The following is a 25,871-nucleotide window of genomic DNA, read 5'->3' as shown; positions in this document are numbered from 1 at the left end:
GACAACAATTTTGGACCCCCTTGTGGCCCCCCTAAATGTGGAGTATGAAATAGTTTTTACATAACAAATTTTTGCTATCATTCCTTTTTTACATCTGTTATTAGACAGTGGCAACGATCATGATTATGAACATGGTATTTTGCCTGCTAATGCCTGCAATGCAGTGAAGAAAACGATATGACTACAATAACGTCTAATGTAACTGGCCCCTCTAACAGTACAACTGGCMCCAGCTTGGCCCCCCCAGTTGAAATGGTCTAGAACCGCCACTGGGCCTACTGTAMAGAAAGCTGTCCCAACAGCAGAGTTATGTTTTCAGCACCATGGAGTGAATCCTTACCACCACTACACCTGGCTATCAGCGGAGCCTTGTCTGGCAGCGAAACAGTTAATTCAGCCCCATTTGCTGCCTTTTTAAAAAACATAGCTGACATGGCTGACTTTATTAAACAAATGTGGTTTCTTCGGACAATTGAGATGTACAAACTATGGCATAAGTGTCATGTCCTGACCKTAGAGATCCTTTTTATGTCTCTGTTTTGGTTGGTCAGGGCGTGAGTTTGGGTGGGCATTCTATGTCTGGTGTTCTATGTTGTCCTTGTGTTGTATTTCTGTGTATTTGGCCTGATATGGTTCTCAATCAGAGGCAGCTGTCTATCATTGTCTCTGATTGAGAATCATATTTAKGTAGCCTGTTCCCACCTGTGTTTGTGGGTGGTTGTTTCCGGTTTAGTGTTTGTTTCACCTTTCTGGACTGTTAGTTTGTCGTGTTTGTTGTTTTGGTTTAGTGTTACGTATTTTAATTAAAGAATATGAACACTTACAACGCTGCACCTTGGTCCTCTTCTTCTCCTCCAGACGACAAGCGTTACAATAAGGGAATGATGAGCGGATGAGAGGCAATCTGTAATTTCGWTTAAGACATTAATGAGCAAGCTAAGACATGTTGTAGTCAATATAACCATTTGTYCAGCACTTTTGAAATGTACAGTGACAGTATTCAGAACATGGACCATTCTTACAGTATTCTCCCTGTACACCATAGGATAAATAAAAGGTGCATATAAGCAGACAATGAAAGCTCTTACAATATTCGATGATGACATTTCTCTAAAACAGGCTATAGGCAACATGTGTACCACCAGGTCAGAACAGTAGGCTAAGTTATGAGGGGGAAAGGCAACAAAGTATTAGGGTGAGGCACATGGACTACTAACAGCTTACTACACAACATACACTGTAGCTATGAAGGTAATCCTATCTCCCTGGCATATTACATAATTTATGCAGCAGCATACGAGACATATTTGGACTCACCGTTGTGCTGTGCCCACTTGAACAGGGAGGTGGCACGGTTTATGCAGCAGCATACAAGACAATTTTGGACTCACCGTTGTGCTGTGCTCACTTGAACAGGGAGGTGGCACGGCACTTCTTCTTGTGGGCAAATTTTGTCATGAGACTTTGTCATCAAAGTCTGGCATTCTCTGGATTKATGGTGTTTTGAAGACTGGGAACTCTGAAAAAAATTAAGAATCATGACGTCAGTGATCTTCAGGTCRGAGCTCTTAGAAAGAGGCCTAAGTTCCCTACTTGGAATTCCGAGTTGGATAACCATTCAAAACATATTTTCACAGTCGGAGTTCCCATTTGTCTTGAACTCACTGAAGTCATGCTGGATTGACAGCATGGCCAATGTATTCAMCCTTTTCTTGCCCATCGTGTTGCGTGYAAAACGGCTGCCGTTTTACGATCCCCTAACCAATTKTGATATTRTGTGTTATTTGTAACTTATTTTGTGCATAATGTTTCTGCCACCGTGTCTTATGAMCGAAAAGAGCTTCTAGATATCAGGASAGCGATTACTCACCCCGTACTGGTGGAATACTTTTTATTTAACGAGTCGGACGGGAAGGATTTACTTCAGATGCACGACAAGGCCCACATCCCCGTCATTCGCAGGAGAAAGMGACAGAGATATCAGGGACAAAGGACTGGGTGCCTTGTAATGATCCGACGGCGAGTGGGTAATCTCCTTGTATCATTGGTCCTATTAGCCTACATACAATCAATGGATAATAAAATAGACAAACTACGATCACGTACGTATATCCTACCAACTGGAGACAGCCCGGAGACCCCGGGCTGGGGACCTTCGCCGGAGGCTCCGGACTGGGGATCGTCGCGGAAGGCCAGACTGGGGATCGTAGCGGGCCGTACGGAGAGCTCCCGGGTCGACTGGGGGTTCGTCGCGGAGGTCCGGACTGGGGGTCGTCGGTGAGAGGCTCTCGGACTGTGGCCGGTTCTGGAGGTTCGCGGACTGTGGCCGCCGTTGGGTTCGATGGTCCTCTTGGCGGCTGTGGCCCGTGGGTCGACTGCCGTCGTTAGGTTCCGGACTGTGGCCCGCGTTGGAGGTTCCGACTGTGGCCCGCGTTGGGAGGTTCCGGACTGTGCCGTGTTGGTGGTCCGGACTGTGCCCGTCGTTGGAGGTTCCGGACTGTGGCCGTAGTTGGAGGTTGTCGGACTGGGTACTGTCGCCGGACGCTCTGGACTGGGTTACTGTCGCCGACGCTCTGGACTGGGTACTGTCGCCGGATGCTCTGGACTGGGTACTGTAGCTGGACGCTCTGGACTGGGTACTGGTAGCCGGACGCTCTGGACTGGTACTGTCGCCGACGCTCTGGACTGGGTACTGTCTCGGACGCTCTGAACTGGGTACATCGCGGACGCTCTGGACTGCCGAGGCGCACTGTAGGCCTGGTGCGTGGTGCCGGAACTGGTGGTACCGGACTGAGGACATGCACCTCAGGGCGAGTGCGGGGAGGAGGAACAGGACGTACTGGACTCTGGAGGCGCACTGGAAGCCTAGAGTGTAGAGCTGATACACCCCGTCCTGGCTGGATGTTTATTTTCGCCCTGCAAATGCAGGCACAGGACACACTGGGCTGTGCAGACTCAACGGAGACACAGTACGCAAAGCCGGCGCAGGATATCCTGGTCCAAGGAGGTACACTGGAGACCAGTAACGCTGAGCCGGCACCCTCCTTCCTGGCTGGATGCCCAATARCGCACTGGAGACACTGTGCGCTCCACCGCATAACACGATGCCTGACCAGTAACACGCTCCCCACAGTAAGCACGAGGAGTTGGGCCAGGTCTCCGACCTGACTCATGCAATCTCCTCGTGTKCCCCCCCMMAAAAAATATTGGGGCTGCCTCTCAGGCTTTCGTGCCAGCCCTGTACCTTCATATCGTCGCCGTTCCTCCTGTGCTATCTCCACCTGCTTCCATGGCAGGGTCTTCTCCCCTGCCATTACCTCCTCCCAGGTCCAGGATGTCCTCCACTCCTCTTTCTCCCGGGTCCAAGATGTCCACTCCTCTTTAGCACGCTGCTTGGTCCTTTTTTGGTGGGTTGTTCTGTCACGGTCGTCATAATGAGGAGACCAAGGCGCAGCGTGGTAAGCGAACATAACTCTTTAATAAAAGAGAGAACACTGAACAGAACTAAACAAATACAACAAAACGAACCGTGAAGCAATATGGCTAGTGCAGAACAGGCAACTAAACATAGAATAACAACCCACAAAATACCCAAGGAATATGGCTACCTAAATATGGTCCCCAATCAGAGACAACGATAAACAGCTGCCTCTGATTGAGAACCAATCTAGGCAACCATAGACATATAAACACCTAGATTAGAAAAACCCCTAGACATACAAACCCCCCTAGACAATACAAAAACTAAACAAACCACCCTTGTCACACCCTAACCTAACCAAATAATAAAGAAAACAAAGATAACTAAGGTCAGGGCGTGAMACCAACGGGACATTAAAAACTGTAATATCTTATGTTTCACCGAGTGGCTGAATGACGACATGAATAACATACAGCTGGCGRGTTTTACGCTTTTTCGGCAGGATAGAACAGCGGCCTCTGGTAAGACAAGGAGTGGCGGTCTATGTATAATTGTAAACAACAGCTGGTGCACGAAATCTAAGGAAGTCTCAAGATTTTGCTCGCCTGAGGTAGAGTATCTCATGATAAGCTGTAGACCACACGATTTACCAAGAGAAAACAGAGAAAACAGAAAACCGAGCCGGCCTATGTTGGTGGCCGTTGCCAACTTATCAGCCAACGCTCATTATAGATTATTATAAGAGAAATAGTGCAAAAATATYATTTATTTAWATATATATATATTTTTTWAATAGGCCACCGGCCATGTCACCTTTCATTTTTCTATATGAAAAAGCCCACCCAACTTAACAATGGTCCATTCCATCTGGCATTTGTCAGAATTGCCATATGGCTAATCTGTCCGAGGCTCCGTAGGCCTTGCAGTGACTACTCTGGTTTGGGTGTCCTCAGTAKAATGGTGTCGCTGTAACCAAGTGGTTATATATCGTTCWGGGTTYCACTATGCAGTGCAAGAGGGGGYCCGTGGAGTTTTATAAACATCAAGGCAGACACGGTGAATCTGGATCCTTGATCTCATTGGTGTGTTAAGGTTAATGTGGCTAAACCCGCTCTCACATTCTGCCTATAAGGGCACAAGGCGAGACCCAGATGCAAACACAGGAGGCAGATGGTTAGAGTCCAAGATGTTTATTAACAATCCAAAAGGGGTAGGCAAGAGAATGGTCGTGGACAGGCAAAAGGTCAAAACCAGTTCAGAGTTCCAGAGGTAAAGAATGGCAAGCAGGCTTGAGGTCAGGGCAGGCAGAATGGAGTCCAGAAAAACAGGCAAAGGTCAAAACTAGGAGGACTAGTRAAAGAGAATAGAAAAGCAGGCGCACAGGGAAAACCACACTGGTTGACTTGAACATTCAAGACAAACTGGCACAGAGARACAGGAAACACAGGGATAAATACATCAGGGGAAATAAGCGACACCTGGAGGGGGTGGAGACAATCACAAGGACAGGTGAAACAGATCAGGGCGTGACACTGCCAAGCGGCAGATTTTTAATTGGGCAAAGTGGTCAAGCCTCCGATGGGCCTCCGCAGTGCACACAAGTAGCCTACACCGCCAGAGAGAAGACAGGGAAGAAACCACCATTTACCTACCTCTAGGCTGCTATACACACAGTATTTATTAGTTTTTTCATGGAATTTTAGTGGTAATTAAATATTTATTTAGAATTTATTAGAATACATCTTCCAGAATTAGTTTGACCAGCTCKGTGTATTCTCAAATTGAAAAAAGTGAGGSAGYGCCGCTGCCCTGCGTTCCGGCAGCACTACAATCCCGTTAACCACCTCTGTCCATTCCATCTGGTGCAACCTTCTCTATTCACCAGGGAGCCAAGCTCTGTCAAGTCCTTCTGCACCCTCAGCGGGGTTGTTAAGACCGGATGCATCTGGTTTTCAGGGGAAATTGAAAGAGATCTGTGACTGGACTAACATTTTTGGATGATAACAAGGCGACACTCCATCTTAACTCCTCCACATTTACCGGATTGGTTGAACAGTGCAGAAGAGAACCTCCCCCAATAGGACCAGAAAGAAAGAAACGCCACTACGTTAGGTTAGTCCTTCTGAGACCGCAGCTTTAGTCTGACAGGTCACCTGCTAGGACAAAAAGCAGAGAACTCCGCCTGCTTTTCTCTGAGCATTAGAGAAAAGGGACACTTAATTCAGTGAGAGGTGAAMATGGCACACACTATTCGACTGGTCAAAGGTAAATGATGATGTGTGCTAGGAGGTCGATGGAATGGATTTCTTCATGAGTAAGCTAACTGTTAAACAGACAGAGTACCATGTAATATGATGGGTCATTGCCATTCAATCCTCATGGAAAAGCAAACATTTTAGGAAGTATTTTAGTTATCTAAATCGTGTCAATAATTAATCGGTATCAGTGAGGTGGCAATAACAAACATCACCTTGCCGAATAAGGGCTTGTCACGATAACATTTCAACATTGGATAAAAATACCTCTCACAATTTATGCTCCTGGACACATAATCAGAGATGTAATCAAAAGGTTATTGATCCAGTTTAGTTTTTCGAATAAAGCAATTTGCTAAAAAGGTTTGATGAGCATTGTCATTAACGACCCATCTCCTCAGGTAACTGATTGAATGACAGCTCCAATTACCAATCAGTGACAGCAATGCAGGTTCTTGTTTACCTCTTTTTTTTCTTAACTAGGCAAGTCAGTTAAGAACAAATTCTTATTTACAATGACGGCCTAGGAACAGTGGGTTAACTGCCTTGTTCAGTGGCAGAATTACATTTTTACCCTGTCAGCTCAGGGATTTGATCTAGCAACCTTTCGGTAACTGGCCCAATGCTCTAACCACTAGGCTACCTGCCGCCCCATGTTTGTGTCCAGGTAACTGCCAAAATAAAGGAAACACCAACAAAGTGTCTTAAGAGGGCCTTGGGCTGCCACAAGCCACCTGAACAGCTTCAGTGCGCCTTGGCATATACACTGCTCAAAAAAATAAAGGGAACACTTAAACAACACAATGTAACTCCAAGTCAATCACACTTCTGTGAAATCAAACTGGAAGAAGCACACTGATTGACAATAAATTCACAATGCTGTTGTGCAAATGGAATAGACAACAGGTGGAAATTACTAGGCAATTAGCAAGACACCCCCATAAAGGAGCTGGTTCTGCAGGTGTGACACCAGACCACTTCTCAGTTCCCTATGCTTCCTGGCTGATGTTTCTGGTCACTTTTTGAATGCTGGCGGGGCTTTCCAGCTCTAGTGGTAGGCATGAAGACGGAGTCTACAACTGACACAAGTGGCTCAGGTAGTGCAGATTCATCCAGGATGGCACCATCAATGCGAGGCTGTTGGCAAGAGGGTTTGCTGTGTCTGTCAGGCATAGTGTCCAGAGCATGAGGCGCTACCAGGAGACAGCCATACATCTGGAGACGTGGAGAGGCCGAGCGAGGGCAACAACCCAGCAGAGGAACCGCTACCTCCGCCTTTGTGCAAGAGGAGCACTGCCAAGCCCTGCAAAATGACCCAGCAGGCCAAAATGTGCATCGTGGCTCTGCTCAAAACGGTCCAGAAACAGACTCATGAGGATGGTATGAGGGCCCGACGTCCCCCACCTACGGTGGGGTTGTTGCTTACAGCCCAACACCGTGCAGGACCGTTTGGCCATTTGCCATCAGAACACCAAGATTGGCAACTTCGCCACTGGCGCCCTTGCTCTTCACAGTTTGAAGAGCAGGTTCACACTGAGCCACAATGTGAGAGACGTGACAGGAGTCTGAGACGCCGTGGTAGAAACGTTCTGTCTCCTGCAACATCCTCAGCATGACGGTTTTGGCGTGTGGGTCAGTCTCATGGTGTGGGGTGGCCATTTCTCTTGTGGGCCCGCACAGCCCTCCATGTGCTCGCCAGAGGTATGCCTGACTGCCATTTAGGTCCCGAGATTGAGATCCTCAGACCCCTTGTGAGACCATATGCTGGTTGCGGTTGGCCCTGGTTCTCCTATAGCAAGGACAATGCTAGAACCTCACTGTGACTGGAGTGTGCCAGCAGTTCTGCAAGGGAAGGCATTGATGCTATGGACTGGCCCGCCCGTTCCCTCAGACCGAAGTCCAATTGAGCACAATCTGGGGACATCATGTCTCGCTCCAATCCACAACGCCAACGTGTCACCACAGACTGTCCGGAGTTGGCGAGATGCTTTAGTCCAAGGTCTGGGAGGAGATCCCTCAAAGACATCCGCACCTCATCAGGAGCTGCCCAGGCGTTGTAGGGAGGTCATACAGGCACGTGGGAGCACCACACACTACTGAGCCTCATTTTGACTTGTTTTAAGGACTTACAATCAAAGTTGATAGCCGTGTAGTTGATGGTTTTCCAACTTTAATGTTTGAGTGTGACTCCAATCAGACCTCCATCGGGTTATAAATCTTGATTTCCATTGATAATTTTCAATTGTGTGATGTTGTGTCACACATTCACTATGTAAAGAAAAAGTATTTAATAAGAGATATTTCATTCATTCAGATCTAGCGATGTGTTTTTTAGTGATTCCACTTTATTTTTTTTGAGCCAGTGCTACATTTCAAAGTGTCTGGAACTCTGTTGCAGGGATATGACACAATTCTTCACAAGGAATTCCATCATTTGGTATTTTGTTGATGGGTGGTGGAAAACGCTGTCTCAGGCGCCGCTCCAGAATCTCCCATAAGTGTTCAATTGGATTGAGATCTGGTGACACACACACACACACACACAATATGCTCCTGAGAGACCCCTCCTAAGTCACTGAGATCTCTTCTAGCCATTGTAGCCAAAATAATGGGTAACTGGGCATTTTTATACATGACCCTAAGCATGATTGGATGTTAATTGCTTAATTAACTTAGGAACCACACCTGTGTGGAAGCACTTGCTTTCAATGTACTTTGTTTCCCTCATTTACTCAAGTGTTTCCTTTATTTTGTCAGWTACCTGTATGTGTAAAACCAAAACAAGACGAGTCTAGTCAACAGGGTGACAGCACATGTGGAAGGCAGATTTCTGCCTAATGCTCTGTCACAGACAGCTAGTCTGTCCCTCTGCTCAAGGGTCTGCTGTCTAACGCACCTGCACACACACACAGCTCTGAATCCTTTCCTTTTACTGTTTTCCTCGCTCTTTGTGTGTGTTGATGTTATTGTGTGTGTGTGTGTGTGTGTGTTGTTGTTGATGCCAACCAGCGTTTTCATTGGATAATTAGCTCAAAGCCTCCTGGGAAATGAGCGACTCAACATTTGATCATCTTTAATGGCTCTGTCGTTCACCTCCTCTGTGTGTGTGTCTGTATTATGTGTGTGTGTGTGTGTCTATCCCCTCCTCAGTGTATGTATGTGTGTGCATGCATGTGTGTGTGACTCCTCAGGCTTGGAACATGAGTGGATTAGTTATGAGGGTCCACTGCTAAGCTCCTACAGCCTTACAGGATCAACTCCTTATTTGTTTTAATATGACAGGAAATTACTACTTTGTTCCATGCCTATGCAATCATCTGTACATTTCCCTTACCCATCCACAGCCAAAATGGTGGATTACCTTACATTGAAAAACATTGATTTCCATCTGAATTAAGCTCATATATGCATAGGAGAAATCTCTAGGCCTATTAGAATACAAATTAAATAACCTTTTTTTTTCTCGGAAAAGGCTACTGATATAGACTGATATTCTGACTGATGTGTCTATAGAAATTATCTTCCACAGAGACAGAGAATGTTGAATACTTGGATCTGCAAACCAACCCAGCAGTCATCAAGTTATGTGTTATGTTATATCCCAGAAAAGCCCCCTCTATTTTGGCAGGGGGTAGGTACTGCAGCAGTGCAAGCAAAGTAAATGCTGTGAGAAGGCAGCAGTGTAGATCTGTCAATTCTGGGGTCTGGGCTGCCCGTCATGTTGGCAGCTTGTCATGCTCACAGTAATTGGTCTGGAAGAGAAGACCTGCAGCCTGCCGTGCTCTAAGACTATGCCACTGGGTAAAAGAGAGGTGAGGGGGCGAGAGGACCAGAGGTTCACAGGAACCTGTGTCTCAGGATTCTCTTCATCAATCATAATTTAGTTTTGACCCAAGTTTGTAATGAAAGCTATGTCTTGATTTGTTTGTACGATTGGGCCGATCTGCATTCTGGAAGAACTCTCTGGTAAAAGAAGAGGAACATCAAAGAGCAGTCTGTGAAGAAGGATTGAGGGCAGTGTTTGAAGTGAAGCCATAGACAAACACACATGGGCTCAGTAATAACCCAGTCTGGTATTATCCTCCTCAGAGAGGGCTGTGCTGTGAATAAAACCACGTGATGCTGCCTGAGCCTACTGACTGTCTATTGTAAATCAAGAATGGATGTTTCTGTGAATCAATCTTTACTCCAGCCCTGTTTTAACACAGCACCCATGTGTCTGTCAGCCTGGGTCTGCCTGTCACTGGCATCACCTTAAAGTCTCTTCTCTCTCTCTAGTCCTCTCTGTTTTCATCCAAGTCTTCTTTAGTCCTCCTTCTCTGTCCCTCTGTTCTTTCAAGTCATCTTTCTTCTCACTGTCTTCCTTGCTGTATGCTTTTCTTTCTCGATTAGCTCTCTGTGGAGCATACATACATTATAAAAAAAGAACTAGCTGACAAAAAAAAGGGAAACTTCACCCTGATCTGACCAATGGGCAGGTCTAGCAGCACAGACCCTGCATTTGGAAATCATTGATCCCAGTTCGAAAATAAGCGCTCTCCTTCATCATGGTCTTGGTCCTTGACATTGAAAGTGTGTGTGGTTCTGGCTCATTGTGTGTGTGCGTGCATGTGTGTGTGTTATTTATATGTGACCTCTATTGAATAGGGAACATGAGTGTATGTGAGGTGCATTAGAATGGTGCAGGATGCTGTGATAGTAGCCCACTGATTTGCCTGTRGGGAGATAATAGTACAGAGTTCTCATCAGGCACTGAGGGACACAGGGGTTTGGTGCAGTTTGTGTTTGTGTRGAATGATAGGGTTTCTGTCCACCTTGATTAATGTGTGTGGTGGCAACTTCCTAATTGGTGCAATAAACAATGAACTTTTCTTTATAACGTCTCAAACTTTGACAAGAAAAGTTAACGATGAAATATATTCAGAACTATAGACAGATGCAGATGGCAACAGTAGGCACATAATGTAGGAGCGGGATTCCTCACCGGATTTTTTCCAAGATTGCTTGCAAAAGAGATGACAACATGACATACCTTTTGGAAGAAAAAGAAAGATTAAAGATAATGTGATCTAGAAATGTGGGGACATTTATTAAATGATAGCCTGTGTGAATGATGAGTGATGTGAGCCTGGCTGTTCATCCCATGGAGATAAAACTGTCTGTCTATCTCTATGGTTCATCATCCAGAGATGATTCAGCTAGTTTTTCTCCATCTGTCTTCTGTATTTACAAGGTCCTCCTATCAATTTGTCTGGGACATCAAGTCACACAGCACTCACAGACACACACACACAGACACACAGACACACACACACACACACGCACAAGTGCCATTTAACAGACATCATCATCTGGATGGTGTAATTGCCTCCTTTACAATGTTTGATTCCATTAATGACTGAGTGACAGTCTGAGATTGGCCAGGCGTCGCAGTGATGACTCATCCTCACCAAAAAATGATTAGGTGACAAATGGAGTCGTGCTTGGACTGGGCAGACAGGAGGACGGTGTGTGTGCGTGCGGGGGTCAGTTTTGATTTGAAGTGTTGACGTAGAGGGAACTGAAAGTGAAATTGAGTATAGGAAGGCAGTGCAGAAAAACTGCCCGGTCAAAAGGCCCGATATTTGATCCCATCACACAGAGATACAGTATATCAAGATAAATCAAAACCAATGGAGTAGAGAAAATGAAAGTTTTTGTGCAATCGGTTATTTATAGATTTATAGCTCATCTCTCTCTCCCTCCCTCTTTTCTCTCTCCATCTTTCCATCTCTCTGTGTCCCCCTCAGTTTTCTTATCTTTGTTTATGAATAAAGATGATGTCATCTTTGCCCAATCGGAGCACACACTGCTATCAATGAGATGCTATTGGACCAAACCATTATTGGCAGGTTGAAGAGGGTATATGGGGTTTAGTTGTAAATTATACATAACCTGGTATTAAGATGCAGTAGAAATGAGCCCCCCTGCTTCTAGATGAAACATTCCTATTCATAGGGCTGTGAGGCAGAGTGGAATTCCTCCGTGGTACCCTGTGAATTGAAGACTGCGTCACAAACAGTCCCTGAGAGCTCCGTGCAGGAAGGGAGGGAGGGGGGAAAGCTTTGAGAGAGGAGGGGGAGACCTATTAAGGGGAGGGAGGCGGGTGGGGACGGGGGTGCTAACTTGCTGCTCAGTGTGYTTGTCAGGTGCAGCTGCTGCAGAGTGCAGACTGTGGTTGAGTCTCACTTCAAGTCTCCTTGATTGAAAGTCAATGGCAGCAGCAGCCGTCAGTCCTTACACAGAGCACTGTGGATCTGTCAGGGAACAACACACTGTCACGATTAAAACAACTGAGGGACTGAGGTTCTAAGAAACTGTAAGGGACATCTACTGTATTTGACGTTATCACGAAGTGACTATTCAAGCACACAAACATCTATTCCAAATGCACATGCACCAGAGACTAAACTGAACTGTGGATATAAATATGGAAGGCATCCAAATAAGTTGTAAGAAAAGATGCCCATATAAGTACAAAGACAGGCTGCACAAGACCTTTTACAGACATCCATTCCGGAGAGACTCACTCTGAACAAGGTAGTTGTGTGGCATACCACACAGGGATGCAAGAGGGAGGTAAATATCTCTTCACGCATGGATGGGCACTGCTTATTTCCATAATGCAAATGCAGGCTGTGACTAAAAAAGAAGGCAAATGCTGCTGGAGGGCTTACAGACAGACAGAGCTGTATGGAAAATGTTGTGTGACTGGAGTGGTGGCTAGGATAGGCAGCCATTGTATGGAGAGAGAGAGAGAGAGAGAGAGAGAGAGAGAGAGAGAGAGGACGGAGAAGGGGAGGATTTCCCTTGCGTAAGAACTTTGGAATCCAAGGGGTTCCTTAGAAATGTGTGGAGCCAGAAGTGCTCTCTTTTGTTTCACACATGGCTTACATAATGCACATTAAGACAACCACAGACACAATCACAAATACAATTCAAACAATGTCGGTTGTTTATGTGCTGGTATGTCAAGAGCATGTGCATCTATTACTGACTTCAGAATCAGATGAAAACGTTTGCAGGAGAGTTTGAGTCTGTCTGTGAGTGGGAGGGTGAGTGAGAGGTGCCTTGAACTGTGGTCACTGTATCTATCAGTCGCATCCACTGCATGGGTGTCTGACTGTGGGTAGGACATGGCATGGCTGCAGTGAGGTGAAGTCTAATTGGCACATCATCACCCAGAGAGGGAGTCAGACCTGGGGCCCAAACCTGGCTTTGACCTGATTCAGTGTGAGGGATGTATGACTTGCTTTTCATTTAGTCATCTTGGCCCCATTGGAAGTATAGGGTGTCCACCATAGCTCCCCACTTCTAGTGGGAGGCCTGTTTCTCAGAGTTTATCTATACCGTATAGTTCTGAAAGTTATGTAAGCGCTTTAAGTTATAAATAAGTTGAGCTGTGAGAGATAKAGGAGCCCAGCTGTGAGACAGGACATAACTAGAGCACCTTGTTCCCTTTATACCTCTCACTCCAAAAGTAGTCCTCCCAGCCCACTGCCTACTGCCTGAAACCTATACTACAGTACAGTACTGGGCCTTCTCATCTTCTGCATAGCCAGGGATAAGGAGATCGAACTGCAGTAACGTCACATTGATGAGTCTTACATAAGTGGATACAACTTGGACCTACACCTTCCCCTTCCTTGTGTCGGTAACTCCTACCACAACGTCTGAAATGAACAGTTTCACTACATCAGTAAGTGGTGGTCAGAACTGAGAAAGGGTCAGAATGATTGAAGGATGACTCAGGTGCAGGCCTTTCAAGAACACTAAACTCACCTACTTAGCTACCTCATAGTGTGACGTTAAGTGCTGTGTAGGAGTTGCGTGGTACTGGTAGTATTAGATCAGGCAACATTTGATTACACTCAATTGGCAAACTATTTAGAGCGATGTAGGCCACCGCTATTCCGAGATGTACAAGAAAAGTAAAGATTCATTTCATGTTAGTGTGTTTGCGATTATTTAAGTACCAGCATGAAGATGACACACGTAGGCCTGCCTATTCTTGTGCCAAAGGGGAAGAGATCCATAACCTCGGTTTAAAGCATTAACTAATGACATATATGAAACATATGTAACTTGAGAATTATATAGTATTACCTCCTGTGACTTTTCATATGCAGTGCATATGATATATAAACCAAGATGACAAGGGCTTCCATATTTGGCTTACCAAAAGGATGTATTGTAGAGGATGTGGGAGTTGAGCAACGTTCTCCACTCAGGTAATGACAACCAATAGGAACGCAAGGGAGTGCTCAAACACGCTCACTCRTGGAAGAGGCAGTACCAACACAGCACACCTTCTGATTTTGATGAAGCGCGGACTGCAATTGTATTTATTGGGAAATAGCAGCGTCGCGAACAGGAATCCGGAATCAAATCGTCGGCTCGCAGAAGAGGAGGCAGGTGACCGTCTACGCAGGCAGATCCACCTCCGCTTGGCAGTCTGAACGCAAGGCACATCGTTAGAAAACTACTGTTGTTTATTAGTCCTTTATTGTCGTAATATATGTTATATATTTAACTACATGACTTTTAATTTAATTGTTTAGCTAGTCAGTTCTCCCTCCGAGATGGATAACGCGCACACTAAATCCGCATCTGAAGTTTTAGAAAACTTTAGTGTGAATGAAAACACTGGACTCACCCTTGAACAAGTGAAATCCAATTTAGAAAAATATGGATCTAACGGTGAGTAGCAAACATTGTTTATGATGTTGTATTTTCACTGTTATTCAGTTTACCTGCGTGAGTGTTGAATGCAATTCGATCACGGGCATGGGTATCATTGCCCAGTTTAGGGAAATTGGTGAAACTATTTCCCCGCGCCTTACTGTAAAACGCACAGGTTGAAAACACGAATATCAGTCTTCTACAGCCTGCAATTGTTCCTTCCAGCCTACATATTTAGACTGGTCTTATGTGTGAGGCTACTCGCCGCTATTTTGAAGTCCTTTGTCGTACTTTACCGAGCTATATTGCGTTTCTCGCTCTGCACAAAGTTGTGTGTGTGCGTGGGAAGGACGCACGATCGAGTMACTGAACCCGAACGCTTTTCATCACGGTTACGGACTATGTGTAAAAACGAACCAGATTATTAATAGGATATGCTATTAATCTAACGCCTGTATTAAAGGCAGGAAGTATATCACATCTGTTTTGCAATGCATTTATGGGGAGGCTTTAKGTTATAATAATCATGTCACGTTCATTAACGACAACATATTAAGAATATTATTGTGTAATACTGTAACAGTTTCAATTTGGGTTTTATGCTATGTTAGGCTACTGTATCAAGGGGAAGAGAKTGGCAATAAGTGATATTTTGGGTGATAATTCTGTATTCCACTATGACACCCCCATTTGGAGGGACAGGGGAGGCCAAAACGACATGCTTAACACAGCACACCCACATAGTTAGTGCCATAATGACAATGAGAACATTTGATCAAATTAGGAAACTCTCTTACTCTACTTCTGAGAGACAGCTATACSTGTGTGAGATCTGCATGCAAAATTCCAGGGCCATCGCTCAATGTGCACAAGGGGTTTTTGTAGGCTACAAGGTGTTGATGCTGCAGCAGCATAATGTTTAACTTCTTTTGTTCCATGAGTTTATTGGATTTAATCCCCCCAGYTAAAGCCCTAATCTAGAATGTAGACCTGGTGCTCTTTAATTTGTGTTGTATTGAACTTGGCACCTGTCAACACCGTTACTACTTTCCTTCTGAGTCTATGGCCTGCCGTTCATTTGCATGGTGGCTTGTGTCGTTAAGCCATAGAGGAGAGCCACTGTGTTGTCAGAGTGAAACAGCAGTCCTTTGTTGCACAGRCTGTGGCTTTGATGACTTCATGGAAAAATAAGTCTTGTTGCAGATAGCATCTTAAACTTTTAGCTGTGTGAACTGACTTCCTCTCTGTGTGTGCTCTTGCGTGTGCAGAGAAATGCTTAAGGGAATACCCTTTCCTTTCTTGGCTGTAAACCAGGGTCACGTTCACCATTGCACAACATTGTGGAACATTCAGATATAAATATATTGAGTAGAACAAACATGCCTATCTGACATGTAGAATAAGCAATCTTGTCAGTTCTATTCATGACGTTTCTATCTGCAACATTCCACACTGTTTGCCTATTGAACGTGTCCTATGTCTTTCTCAACACAGCCAACAACACATTAAACAGCTGTGTTGTTGTTATTAGCTGTTTTAGTAGCTACATGTCTCAGCTGAGTATGTGTGGAGAATACTGAATGGCTCATTCCCTCTACTGACAAACCGACCACAACCTACCTTTGTTGTTGACTGCAATGACTTGATGTGAGTTTGGTGTTTGTTGCAGGGAGGGAGCCACTGTTCTGTGTGTGTGTGGGCGGCATGCATTTGTTACAAATCCTCCATGATTACTTCTCTCTATCTCTCTGACACGAGGACAGGTTGTTTCCATAAAGGAGCTGTGCAGTAGACTTATTATATAGCCATAATCATTACACAAAGACAACATGGCCACAAACAAACAAGTCCTGTAATCTAACCTCTGGGGGGTACCTGGACAGGCTGGCCTGTCCTTAGAGGAAGGCTGATAAGGGCATATTTGTGGCAGAGAAACGTCTATTGAATAATAGATTGGGGGGTACAGTAACCAAAAAAGGTTATGAACTAGGGAAACCCCCTCTGATCACTTTGTTTCCTGCTCTGCTGTAGTAGGCACTAGCAGCGTTCCAGTGGGAGATATATGGCGTGCCAGTTTTGTAGACACAGGCATAACATTCCTACGGGAGGCCTATTTCACGCTATGTCTGGCCCTGGAACTCCCCTGGATGGAGTGTCTTACCACCGGGGTCGTGTTCATTAGGCACCTAATGGAAACTWAAAAGGACTGGTCTATATGGTCTTGCTCTTTTTGTGTTGTAAAATGTTTTGCCACGTGTACTCCCTAATTATCACGACCATGGGCAATGGAGGGGAGACCCCATTTTTTAAAATCCAGATCGTCACCTTTGGTATTACTGTCCGAGGTTAAAGATGAAACCAATGCCCTGGCAGTGGTGGTTGGTGGCTTTTGTTATCGGAGCTTAGTACACAGACTTTAGGTTTTAGGCCTGTTGTTTCTGCCCTCACCCCTAGTCAAACCTGTGCTATCATTRTGGAGGCCATATCCTCTTTTATTTTGAAACTGTTAGGGGTGGGAAAKCATTTTTGTTATGGCTTTCTGGTCTGAGGTCAGACTAGACCAAAAGTTTCAACAATGTGTTTTATCTCCTACTCAAAACTGGGACGTTTGGTAGGTTGATGACTTGAATATGGTCAACTTGGTTGTCAGTTAATGAGTTGGCTTTCATTATTCGTTATATACACAGAGTGACAAACACTAACAAGCAGAGTATTTCTCTTTCCTTCCTGTTAAGAGGAACAGCCAAACTAGTGAAATGGTTTTGCACTAACATTACAACTTTCTACTGTGAAACAGGATGTTCTACACTAGCTGATGTGGTCTCTTCACTACTATCTTGAAAAGGGCATTTCAAGCAACCTTGATCTCGATCTCTCAAATGTCAATGCATGTGATTTCTCCCCCCMAAAAATTGCAGCAATTAATTTTCAGAAATAAAGTGATTTGATTGATCAAACTGTACTTGTTTTTGTGTGTTGACTTGGTACATTGACAGCAGCTCCCAACTGTACTTGTTGTTTTTTTGTGTGCTACTGGTGTGCTGAGATCAACTCCTAGCTCCAGATGCATCATGTTTTAGGTACAGTACTGTAGTTGGCTGTAGCTGTGTTGGTCCCACTCCCAGATGTTGGAAAGTTGGCCGGGTCTCAGCGCCTCGGTGACCTTCTCTACAAAGCCATGAGGGGAGGCGGTGGTGGGAGGTTGCAACACATACAGCCGTACACACTTGCGCGCACAGCCTCTCTCATAAGCAATTCATGTGCACAGCCAGACATACACACTCACTTTTTGTCTGCTGGTGTGACTTGTGAAGACTGCAACTCAGTGTGTGCATCGTAAAAGAAGACACTCTGAACGTGCAGTGGTGGACTTACCATTAGGCAGAAGAGGCAATTGCCTCAGGCCGCACATCAAGGGGCCTTGTGAGCTGGGCATAGTCTTTTATTTWTTTTTCATACTAGTAATCTATTTTACAAAATAATTTCTCCGCTTGAGCCCCCCCATGCTCCMCTCGCGTTCCCGTACATTGTTTCACACGATGTGATTGCAAACGTGACTTTCATTGAAATGAAGCTGCTTTCAGGATGGGGCAGGAAAAATAAACATGTAATTTTAACCCCAAAAATTGTTAACGCATTTCTTAAGTAAAAAGACAGGTGCTGCTGATTTAATACTGCAATCTTGTCGAGGCAGAGGGCATGTATGGTGTAGCCCATGTATCTGATTCTGTCTGACCAAAAAGAGTATGGYATGTCATTMTTTTTGGCCAGACAACATCAGATACACAGGCTACATATTGTAAGACAGAGGTGCTGTTTCGCTCGCTCTCACGCTTTCTCCAGTGAGATCGTTTCAGCCAATTGCGAATTGAAAGAAAGTTGGCGGGTTCACAGTGTACTGTTTGGATGCTGGAATTATTTTTGGAAGAACGTGCGAAGGTCATCTACCTTTTTTGAAGTGATTTGTTTGACAATCAGATGGAAACGTGACTGGTTGTGTTCATGGCAGATTAAAAGGTAATATGTTTTTACAGTTAAATTACATGTCTTTACTACAAAAACCCATAGTAATCACTAGGTCCCTGTGAATGTGCTAGAAAGGACGTTGTTGCTTTGAGAACTTGCAGCAGCKTAAGTGGTGACTTGCGTGTGCAGCATGCACGCCCACCCCCATAGATAGTGGTTAAATTTGTACCCCTGTGTTTGTAAGGGAAATGGGCAAGCAAGCTGATGCTGCCGACTTATGTTAGTAAAACCTAACCCTACCGTAGGTAAAACATAGACCCTAAACCACAGGAGTTTGGTGGCACCTTTATTGTGACCAACCAGCTTGGCAACAACTGAATTGTKTTTTCTTTTSCCAACGTTCACTGACACCGGCCATATTCAACGGGTGTTGAGCGGTCGTAAATTCGTCAGTTATTCTGTGCTCTGKCACACTTACGAGAAGGCTCTGAAATCGGAATAGATAGCCAGAGCGAATTTACCAGCTACGTCTATCAACAGTTGTCACAGTGACATCATGAACATTTCAATTGAAATGGTTACTTGCATAGTGGAGTCTTTTGTTTAGACATGTAGCTAGCTAGCTAAACAATGAGTCATCATCCAAATTCATAATGTTACTACCCTGCATGAATCTGCAGATAGTTAACCGACCAGGTTCAATGTTAGCTAGCTAGCTAACATTAGGCTATAACTAGCAATGCAAATGGCTCTGAGATACGTATAATATTACTACACAGATCATACACGTAACGTTAGCGAGCCAGCTAATGTTAGCTAGCTAGCTAACAGTACGCTTTAACATATGATGAACTACTTTCTGGCTAAATTAGAAACGTGTAATATCTGAAAATGTAGCTAGCTAAACTATTTTACCCTTGTACATGGATGGACACTTCTCCCCCCCTGTCACAGATTCCATGGTTACCCTTAGTTTGAAGATGTAATCCGGAGACAGGTGTTTTATCTTTTTGACTCCCTCTGCATATTTGCAATCAAACGCCAGAATTTTCTCCATCTCCTTAGCTCAAAACTCGGTCCTCCAGAAAGTGGAGAGCAACACTTTTGCAGTTGTACTATATGATATATAAAAAAAATAAAAAAAAGCTGTGTTAGAAAGAATTACCTACACATACTGACCAGCTCATGTTATAGACAGAAACGACCTACATGGCAGACCAATCCATACTCCTCCCTCGGCATGTTCAGCCCACCCATTATCTCAGCCAAACATGGCTWGCGGGAAGGTTCCTGGCTTTTTTGTGTGGCTAAACCAACTAGGCTCCTGATTTAACAATTGTATTTACAGATGGCATACACATTTGTTATTAAGGCACAGGAAAGTGCACATGTTCCAGAAGGCATTTATGCCCAAAAACACAGAAATGCTCTGAAGTAGTGACACACGCCTAGTTTACTGAAACGAGTCACAATTGGGGAGGATTGGCTCGTGGTTATGGCTGGAGCGTAATGGTGTCGAATACAACAAACACATGATCAAACGCATGGTTTCCTTGTGTTTAATGCCATTCCATTCCAGCCATCATTATGTGCAAAGCTGTCAAAGCAACGTGTGGCTACTTTGAAAAATCTCAAATATATTTTGATTTGTTTAACACTTTTTGGTTACTACATGATTCCATATGTGTTTCTTCATAGTTCTGATGTCTTCACTATTATTATACAATGTAGAAAATAAAGAAAAACCCTGGAATGAGTAGGTGTTTCCAAATTTTTGACTGGTACGGTATATAAAACTCCATGTTTTGATGTTTGTTCCTCAAATGGTATTAGGGTTTGGCTTCTGTTAAAACATCCTGTTTTATTTTAATACTGTAGATATAATATATCATTGGGCAATACATTACTCAATATTACTGTGTAACCATGACTCTTACTCACATTTATTACTATTTCCTTGTTGGAAAAGGAGCATAGAGTTGATGCATATCCTGTGACACAGCTCTTTGGTATGTGTCCAACCCTGACTTCCACTGTAGAGTATGGGAGTTCAACCTGGTCTCAGAGCAAAACATATWATATGTTACTGAAATCTGTGCCATACCATTTAGTATGATATTTTTCATTACAKTGGCCTACCAATGTAATAGGGGGTCGTACAATATAATACGAATTCTAGGATGTCTAGTACAAATTGCAATTCATACAAAATTATGAATTCCATGTTAGAATTCCAATTTGTTGTGGCTAACGTTAGCTAGGTGGCTAGGTCACCAACTTTAGCTAGGTCACAAGCTAGGCTAGGAGTTAGTGGAATGGTTAGCTAACATGCTATGTAAGTAGTTGGCTAAAGTTTCCCGTGATGAGATTAGAACATGCRACCTTTGGGTTGCTAGACATTTGCATTTTATGCCCGACCGACCACCCTACTTTAGTTTTCGCCTTAAATAACCTACTGTCTTATCCAACATAATGTCATGCTAAACGGATCAAATAATGTAACATATTATACTAAACAGAGTTACAGGGATTCTAGTAACATATAATACGTTTTGCTCTGAGACCAGGCTGGAGAGTTGCCAGTTATCTACTATTTCCTGTCATACTACTTCCTGTCAAACTAACCCTGCCCCTTACACACTTGCACTCTTCATATCACTGTTTATTATTTTAATTATATTGCAATGCAACTGCAAATAATGATWTTATTCCTTCCTGTTTTAAATAGAYMWKWYYWAWATRWYATWTWRRWMWKRTCTATCGGAGATCTGAACGGAGACGCGAGTTTAACAGAATGTCTTTAGTCCTTGAGGTGATGTCTGGCTCTGTTCTGTTATGCATTACTCTGCAGAGTATCAGGGATCCTGTGCTAACTTGTCCCTCTTTTTTGATTCTCTCCTCCCACCTCTGCAATCAGTCACAGACTCACTGCAGCCTTCTTGAGATATATGTTGAGTCACTGAGCTAAGCAGAAGCAGCTCAGAGCTGAGCTGCACACACGCACCCACATATGTTTGATCAGCCATTCAGTCAAACTGATTAACCCTCATACTACCAACATATTTTAGAGACATGGATTTCCATGAAACTATTGGGAAAAAACAACAATCATACCAAAATATCAACTTATCATGAAAACATCATTAGACATGTAAATAATGTAATAATCTGTAAAAATATATAACCTAAACAGCATAATTACAGGACATTTGCATATTCTGTAAAACAAAAATATAAATGTTCCCTTTAAATAATGTGCAGCTTTTTTCCAAAGTACCATACACATTAGTACTAAAAAGCTGATGTACAATTTTGATCATTTAKTTWTTTWATTTTTTTWATTTAAAGTAATTGTAAACGTTTGTCATTTATGTGGTAAATAACAGAGCTGGATAGAGGACCCAACCTCAATGTAAGCTGTTTTAGCATGCCCATTGCCATTGAGGGCTTCCACCATTTTGAASTAGGCAATTGGGTGGGGATTCCTGAGTTGGGAACAATCAGTGAATGATCACAGCGTTGTCTTCATTTTCAAATTGGGTGCTATGGTTTCTAAATGGTGTTAACAGTGCCATCTAGTGGCCACAATAAATGGTTCAGGACTCCAACACTGCAGGTGGCGATAAATCACCAAAATAAGATGTATGCATTTATCAAACACAAAATAAGAAAATTGACTACTTCAAAATGGAGATTGCCTCAATGGCGCTGCCCGTGTGTTMACAGCCGTATAATGGGACCGATTTTTATAATGATAATTCTGTATCTCTATCCATCTCTGTGGGTAAAAACGACTGCCATTTAAAGGGCCAGTACACCAACATTTTAAATGTACTTAATTTTATTGACAAAGTGATCCATCCATTGCTCCTGAGAGACCACCAAAAATGCCGCTTTGTTTTATGTATTTACTTAAAAGGATGCTTCAGGATTTTGGCAATGAAGCCCTTTATCTACTTCAGTCAGATGAACTCATGGATACCCTTTTATGTCTCTGCCTCTAGCATGAAGGAAGGTAGAGGTAGTTTCGTGAGCCAATGGTAACTAGCATTAGCGTCATGACTGGAAGTCTATGGTTATCTACTAGTATGTTAGACGTTACATAGAGTTCTAGTCATCGTGCTAACGCTAGTAATCAATTGCTCAAAATGCTAGTTAGCAACTTCCTTCAGATTGCACGCAGAGACATGGAAAGGGTATCCATGAGTTCATCTTGGGTGGGGGGGGGGGGGGGGGGGGGGTCAAGTGGGCAGATAAGCCTGGTGTGAAATCAGTTCTGGGCTTTTGAGAGAAACATCTGGCCTGTCACAACAGTGGCCCTGATTCATCTTCCTCAGTAACCCCACCCGTAGCAGTGTTGACAAAGTGTTTGTTTCTGGTTTTCAGGGATACAGTATTTTCAACCTAACTTCCGTTTCTCCTGAAAAACGGAAGTGGGGACTCCGCGCAGGCGTCTTTCTACGCCTGCTACATTAGATTAGTCACCCTGATTATGATACTCCCATACAGATACTGTGAGTACTCCCCATCTGTACCTCCATATTGTAGTGTAGTAATGACTGACTGACCTACTGACTGAACTTCCTCCCCTGCCCTCACACTGACCTGATAGGGGCTATCCCATCAGGCAGTCACACAGACACTTACACACTCGTGCTTAYACACCCCTGCCTCTCCTGGGAATGAAGGTGCACCCTCCTACAACCTCCATTTCTATTAATATGAATGATTAAATGAGTGACATCCTTGGAGTAGTCACACTATCATAGTGTGTTAAAGTCTATGGCCCTTAGCATTCACATCTAATACATGATATGGTTAATGCATGCAGACCTTTGAGACAGACACAGGAAGGTGCAAGAGTTCACCATTGTACCATTTCTAGACCTGATTTGTATTCCCACAGCATAGCCACTGTGTCAGACTGGCTGGGTCTCTCTCAGACGGAGTGCTATAGCTGACTGCTCTGCTATTTATTTGAATAACAGTGGCTATTTTTGAGTGCAGCACTAGACCAACTCTACGGGCAGACCGAGGGCATCTCCTGGCCACCCGTTTATTATCCCACTGTAAAAGTATTTTATTTAACCTTTTTTATTTTTTATGTATTTATTTACCATTTTATGTATCTAGGCAAGTCAGTTTTAAGAACAAATTATTATTTACAATGATGGCCTAGGAACAGTGGGTTAACTGCCTTGTTCAGGGGCAGAATGACAGATTTTTACCTTGTCAGCTAGGGGATTCGTCCACCAACCTTTCGGTTACTGGCCCAACGCTCTAACCGCTAGGCTACCTGCCGCCCCGTATTTAACTAGGCAAGTCAGTTTAAGAACATTCTTATTTACACTGACGGCCTGGTAACAGGGCTCCTGTGGGGATGGGGGCTGGGATAAAAAATGTAGGACAAAACGCATGACGAGAGACCTAACACAGCATGTTAGCAACACAGCATGTTAGCAACACAGCATGTTAGCAACACAACATGGCAGCAGCACAACATGGTACAAACAGACAATAGCACAAATGGAAAGAAGGTAGAGACAACACTACATCACGTGAAGCAGCCACAAGTGTCAGTAAAAGTGTCCATGATTGAGTCTTTGAATGAAGAGATAAAACTGTCCAGTGTAAGTTTATTATTATTATTATTTTCTTCTGTAGCTTGTTCCAGTCGCTAGCTACCGCGTACTGAAAAGAGGAGCGATCCAGGGATGTGTGCTTTGGAACATTAACAGAATGTGACTGGCAGAACGGGTGGAGGATGAGGGCTGCAGTAGTTATCTCAGATACGGTTGAGTGAGGCCTAAGAGGGTTTTATAAAGGCCAGCATCGGCAGTAAAGTTCACTCGGTTTCAGAGATGAGGTGAGCTGTAGCTCTAGTCTACGGGGTTACGACGGTGAGCTCGCTGCTAGATACCCAGAGATCCACGGTGTGTCCCAAATGACACCCTGTTCCCTATATAGTGCACAACTTTTGACCTATTCCCTAAATTGACCTATTCCCTGGTCAAAAGCAGTGCATTATATAGAGAATATGGTGCCATTTGGGGTAGTGTAGAGATTTATCAAGTTCCTACAGTATGCACTGCATAAGATATTTTGGGTGTTTTTTTTCTTCTTTTTTTTCGGTCAGACGTTGGCGACGTTATCCAAAGAAACACCGTTTTCCAGTAATGTCCACAAGCCAATTAGCCATGGCAAACGTTCACCTTTTTACAGTTGAGGTTGAGGGCCTCGACATTCTAGCCCTGTTGCTGTGCTTTCCATATTATTATGATGTGTAGTTTATTAGTCTGTCTAATGATTAGAGCTGTAATGCTTTTAAAGGAGAAATTAAGGAAGTGTAAGTGCGTCTGAGTGTACTAAGAAGCTATAGTGAAAGCTACTCTATCAGCACATCCCATGTCCTAGTCATGATGGTACATWTCCTGTTGCTTCTCCTGGCTCTCTGTTACTATCTCTGATCATCAGATCTGGGTTCAAAAACTATTTGAAGTCTTTCAATTACTTTAAACATTTGCTTTAACCTGTCTGGAGTACCAGGTGGACAGGGTTTGCACTTTTGCAAAKATTCCATTTGGCCCATTGCAACAGGAAAGCTTGATCAAGCCCCGCTAAAGTATTTAAAATTATTTCAAATACTAGTTGAACCCAGGTTTGCTGTCCACGGTCTTGGACATGGATCCCTCTGTTCTGTTGTTGGCTACTGTAACCAGGAAGTGGTTCCCCTCTGGTTGGACTGGTACTGTCAAAACAGGCTGGCTCTTGTTTTCAGTCTGTCTGGGCGTGGGGGCATAAGAGTTTGGGGGGGGTGGGGGTGCAGAAAAGGAGAGCAAGCGAGAGAGAAAGGGAGAGCCAGCAAGAGAGACTGAGGGGAAAAAAGAAAGAGGCGTGGTGAAGTCTGTTGGAATGTGCCTGGGCAGGCTGAGGCTGACACAACCCAGATGACAACAGTAAGGAGGGAATCCTTGGCACAGTGCGCTGGGGAACCCCATTCAACCCCTCCAGCCCTCCCTCCCTTGCTCCTGGCTAGCAAGCCTCCCTTTGTCTCTTTCCAGGCCAGCAGTACTAGGAACTGCAGCCAGCCTTACACAAGTGGGGAGGCACAGTAAGAGGGACAAGGGCTTATTAAGACTGGCGGTACAAGGAAAACAGCGGGACAGTTGCCTCTAGTTTGCACAGACATTTCAGGAGCCTCTGGCACAGTGCACTGAGAGGTTCTCCAAAAGGGTTTACCATGTTCAGCTCAGAGAACTCACCTTGAGTCTCTATATGACTAAATACATTCTCATTTACTTTGAGTCATCGTAGCTATACCGATTACTCTGTGAGAAGGAGGCAAAAATTATGATGAAAAGACGCTACAAAATATTTGACAGATAATTGGTTAGGAACTAAGAAGAAATACCAAGCTGTAGGGCTATGACTGAAATTGCTTATTTTTTTGCATTCACTAGTTGATATTTATGGTGCAGTTTTCAATGACAGTTTTCTCTCCTCTGCTT

At 44.0% G+C, this 25,871-nt stretch overlaps 1 protein-coding gene across 1 annotated transcript in view; it reads left to right on the top strand.

The window, feature by feature from the left end:
* Nucleotides 1-14,092: 14,092 nt before the first annotated feature.
* Nucleotides 14,093-25,871, top strand: part of LOC111980465 (sarcoplasmic/endoplasmic reticulum calcium ATPase 1) — a 91,946-nt gene continuing 80,167 nt past the window's right edge. The window contains exon 1 of the mRNA XM_024011201.2: nucleotides 14,093-14,415. Coding sequence (XP_023866969.1) covers nucleotides 14,298-14,415 — 118 coding nt within the window. The 5' untranslated portion in view covers nucleotides 14,093-14,297. The remainder of the gene's footprint in view (nucleotides 14,416-25,871) is intronic.

This window comes from Salvelinus sp. IW2-2015, linkage group LG20 (genome assembly GCF_002910315.2).
Source record: "Salvelinus sp. IW2-2015 linkage group LG20, ASM291031v2, whole genome shotgun sequence".
NCBI lineage: Eukaryota > Metazoa > Chordata > Actinopteri > Salmoniformes > Salmonidae > Salvelinus > Salvelinus sp. IW2-2015.
Note: the sequence above shows the minus strand (reverse complement) of the source record. Positions and strands in the feature narration are given on the sequence as shown.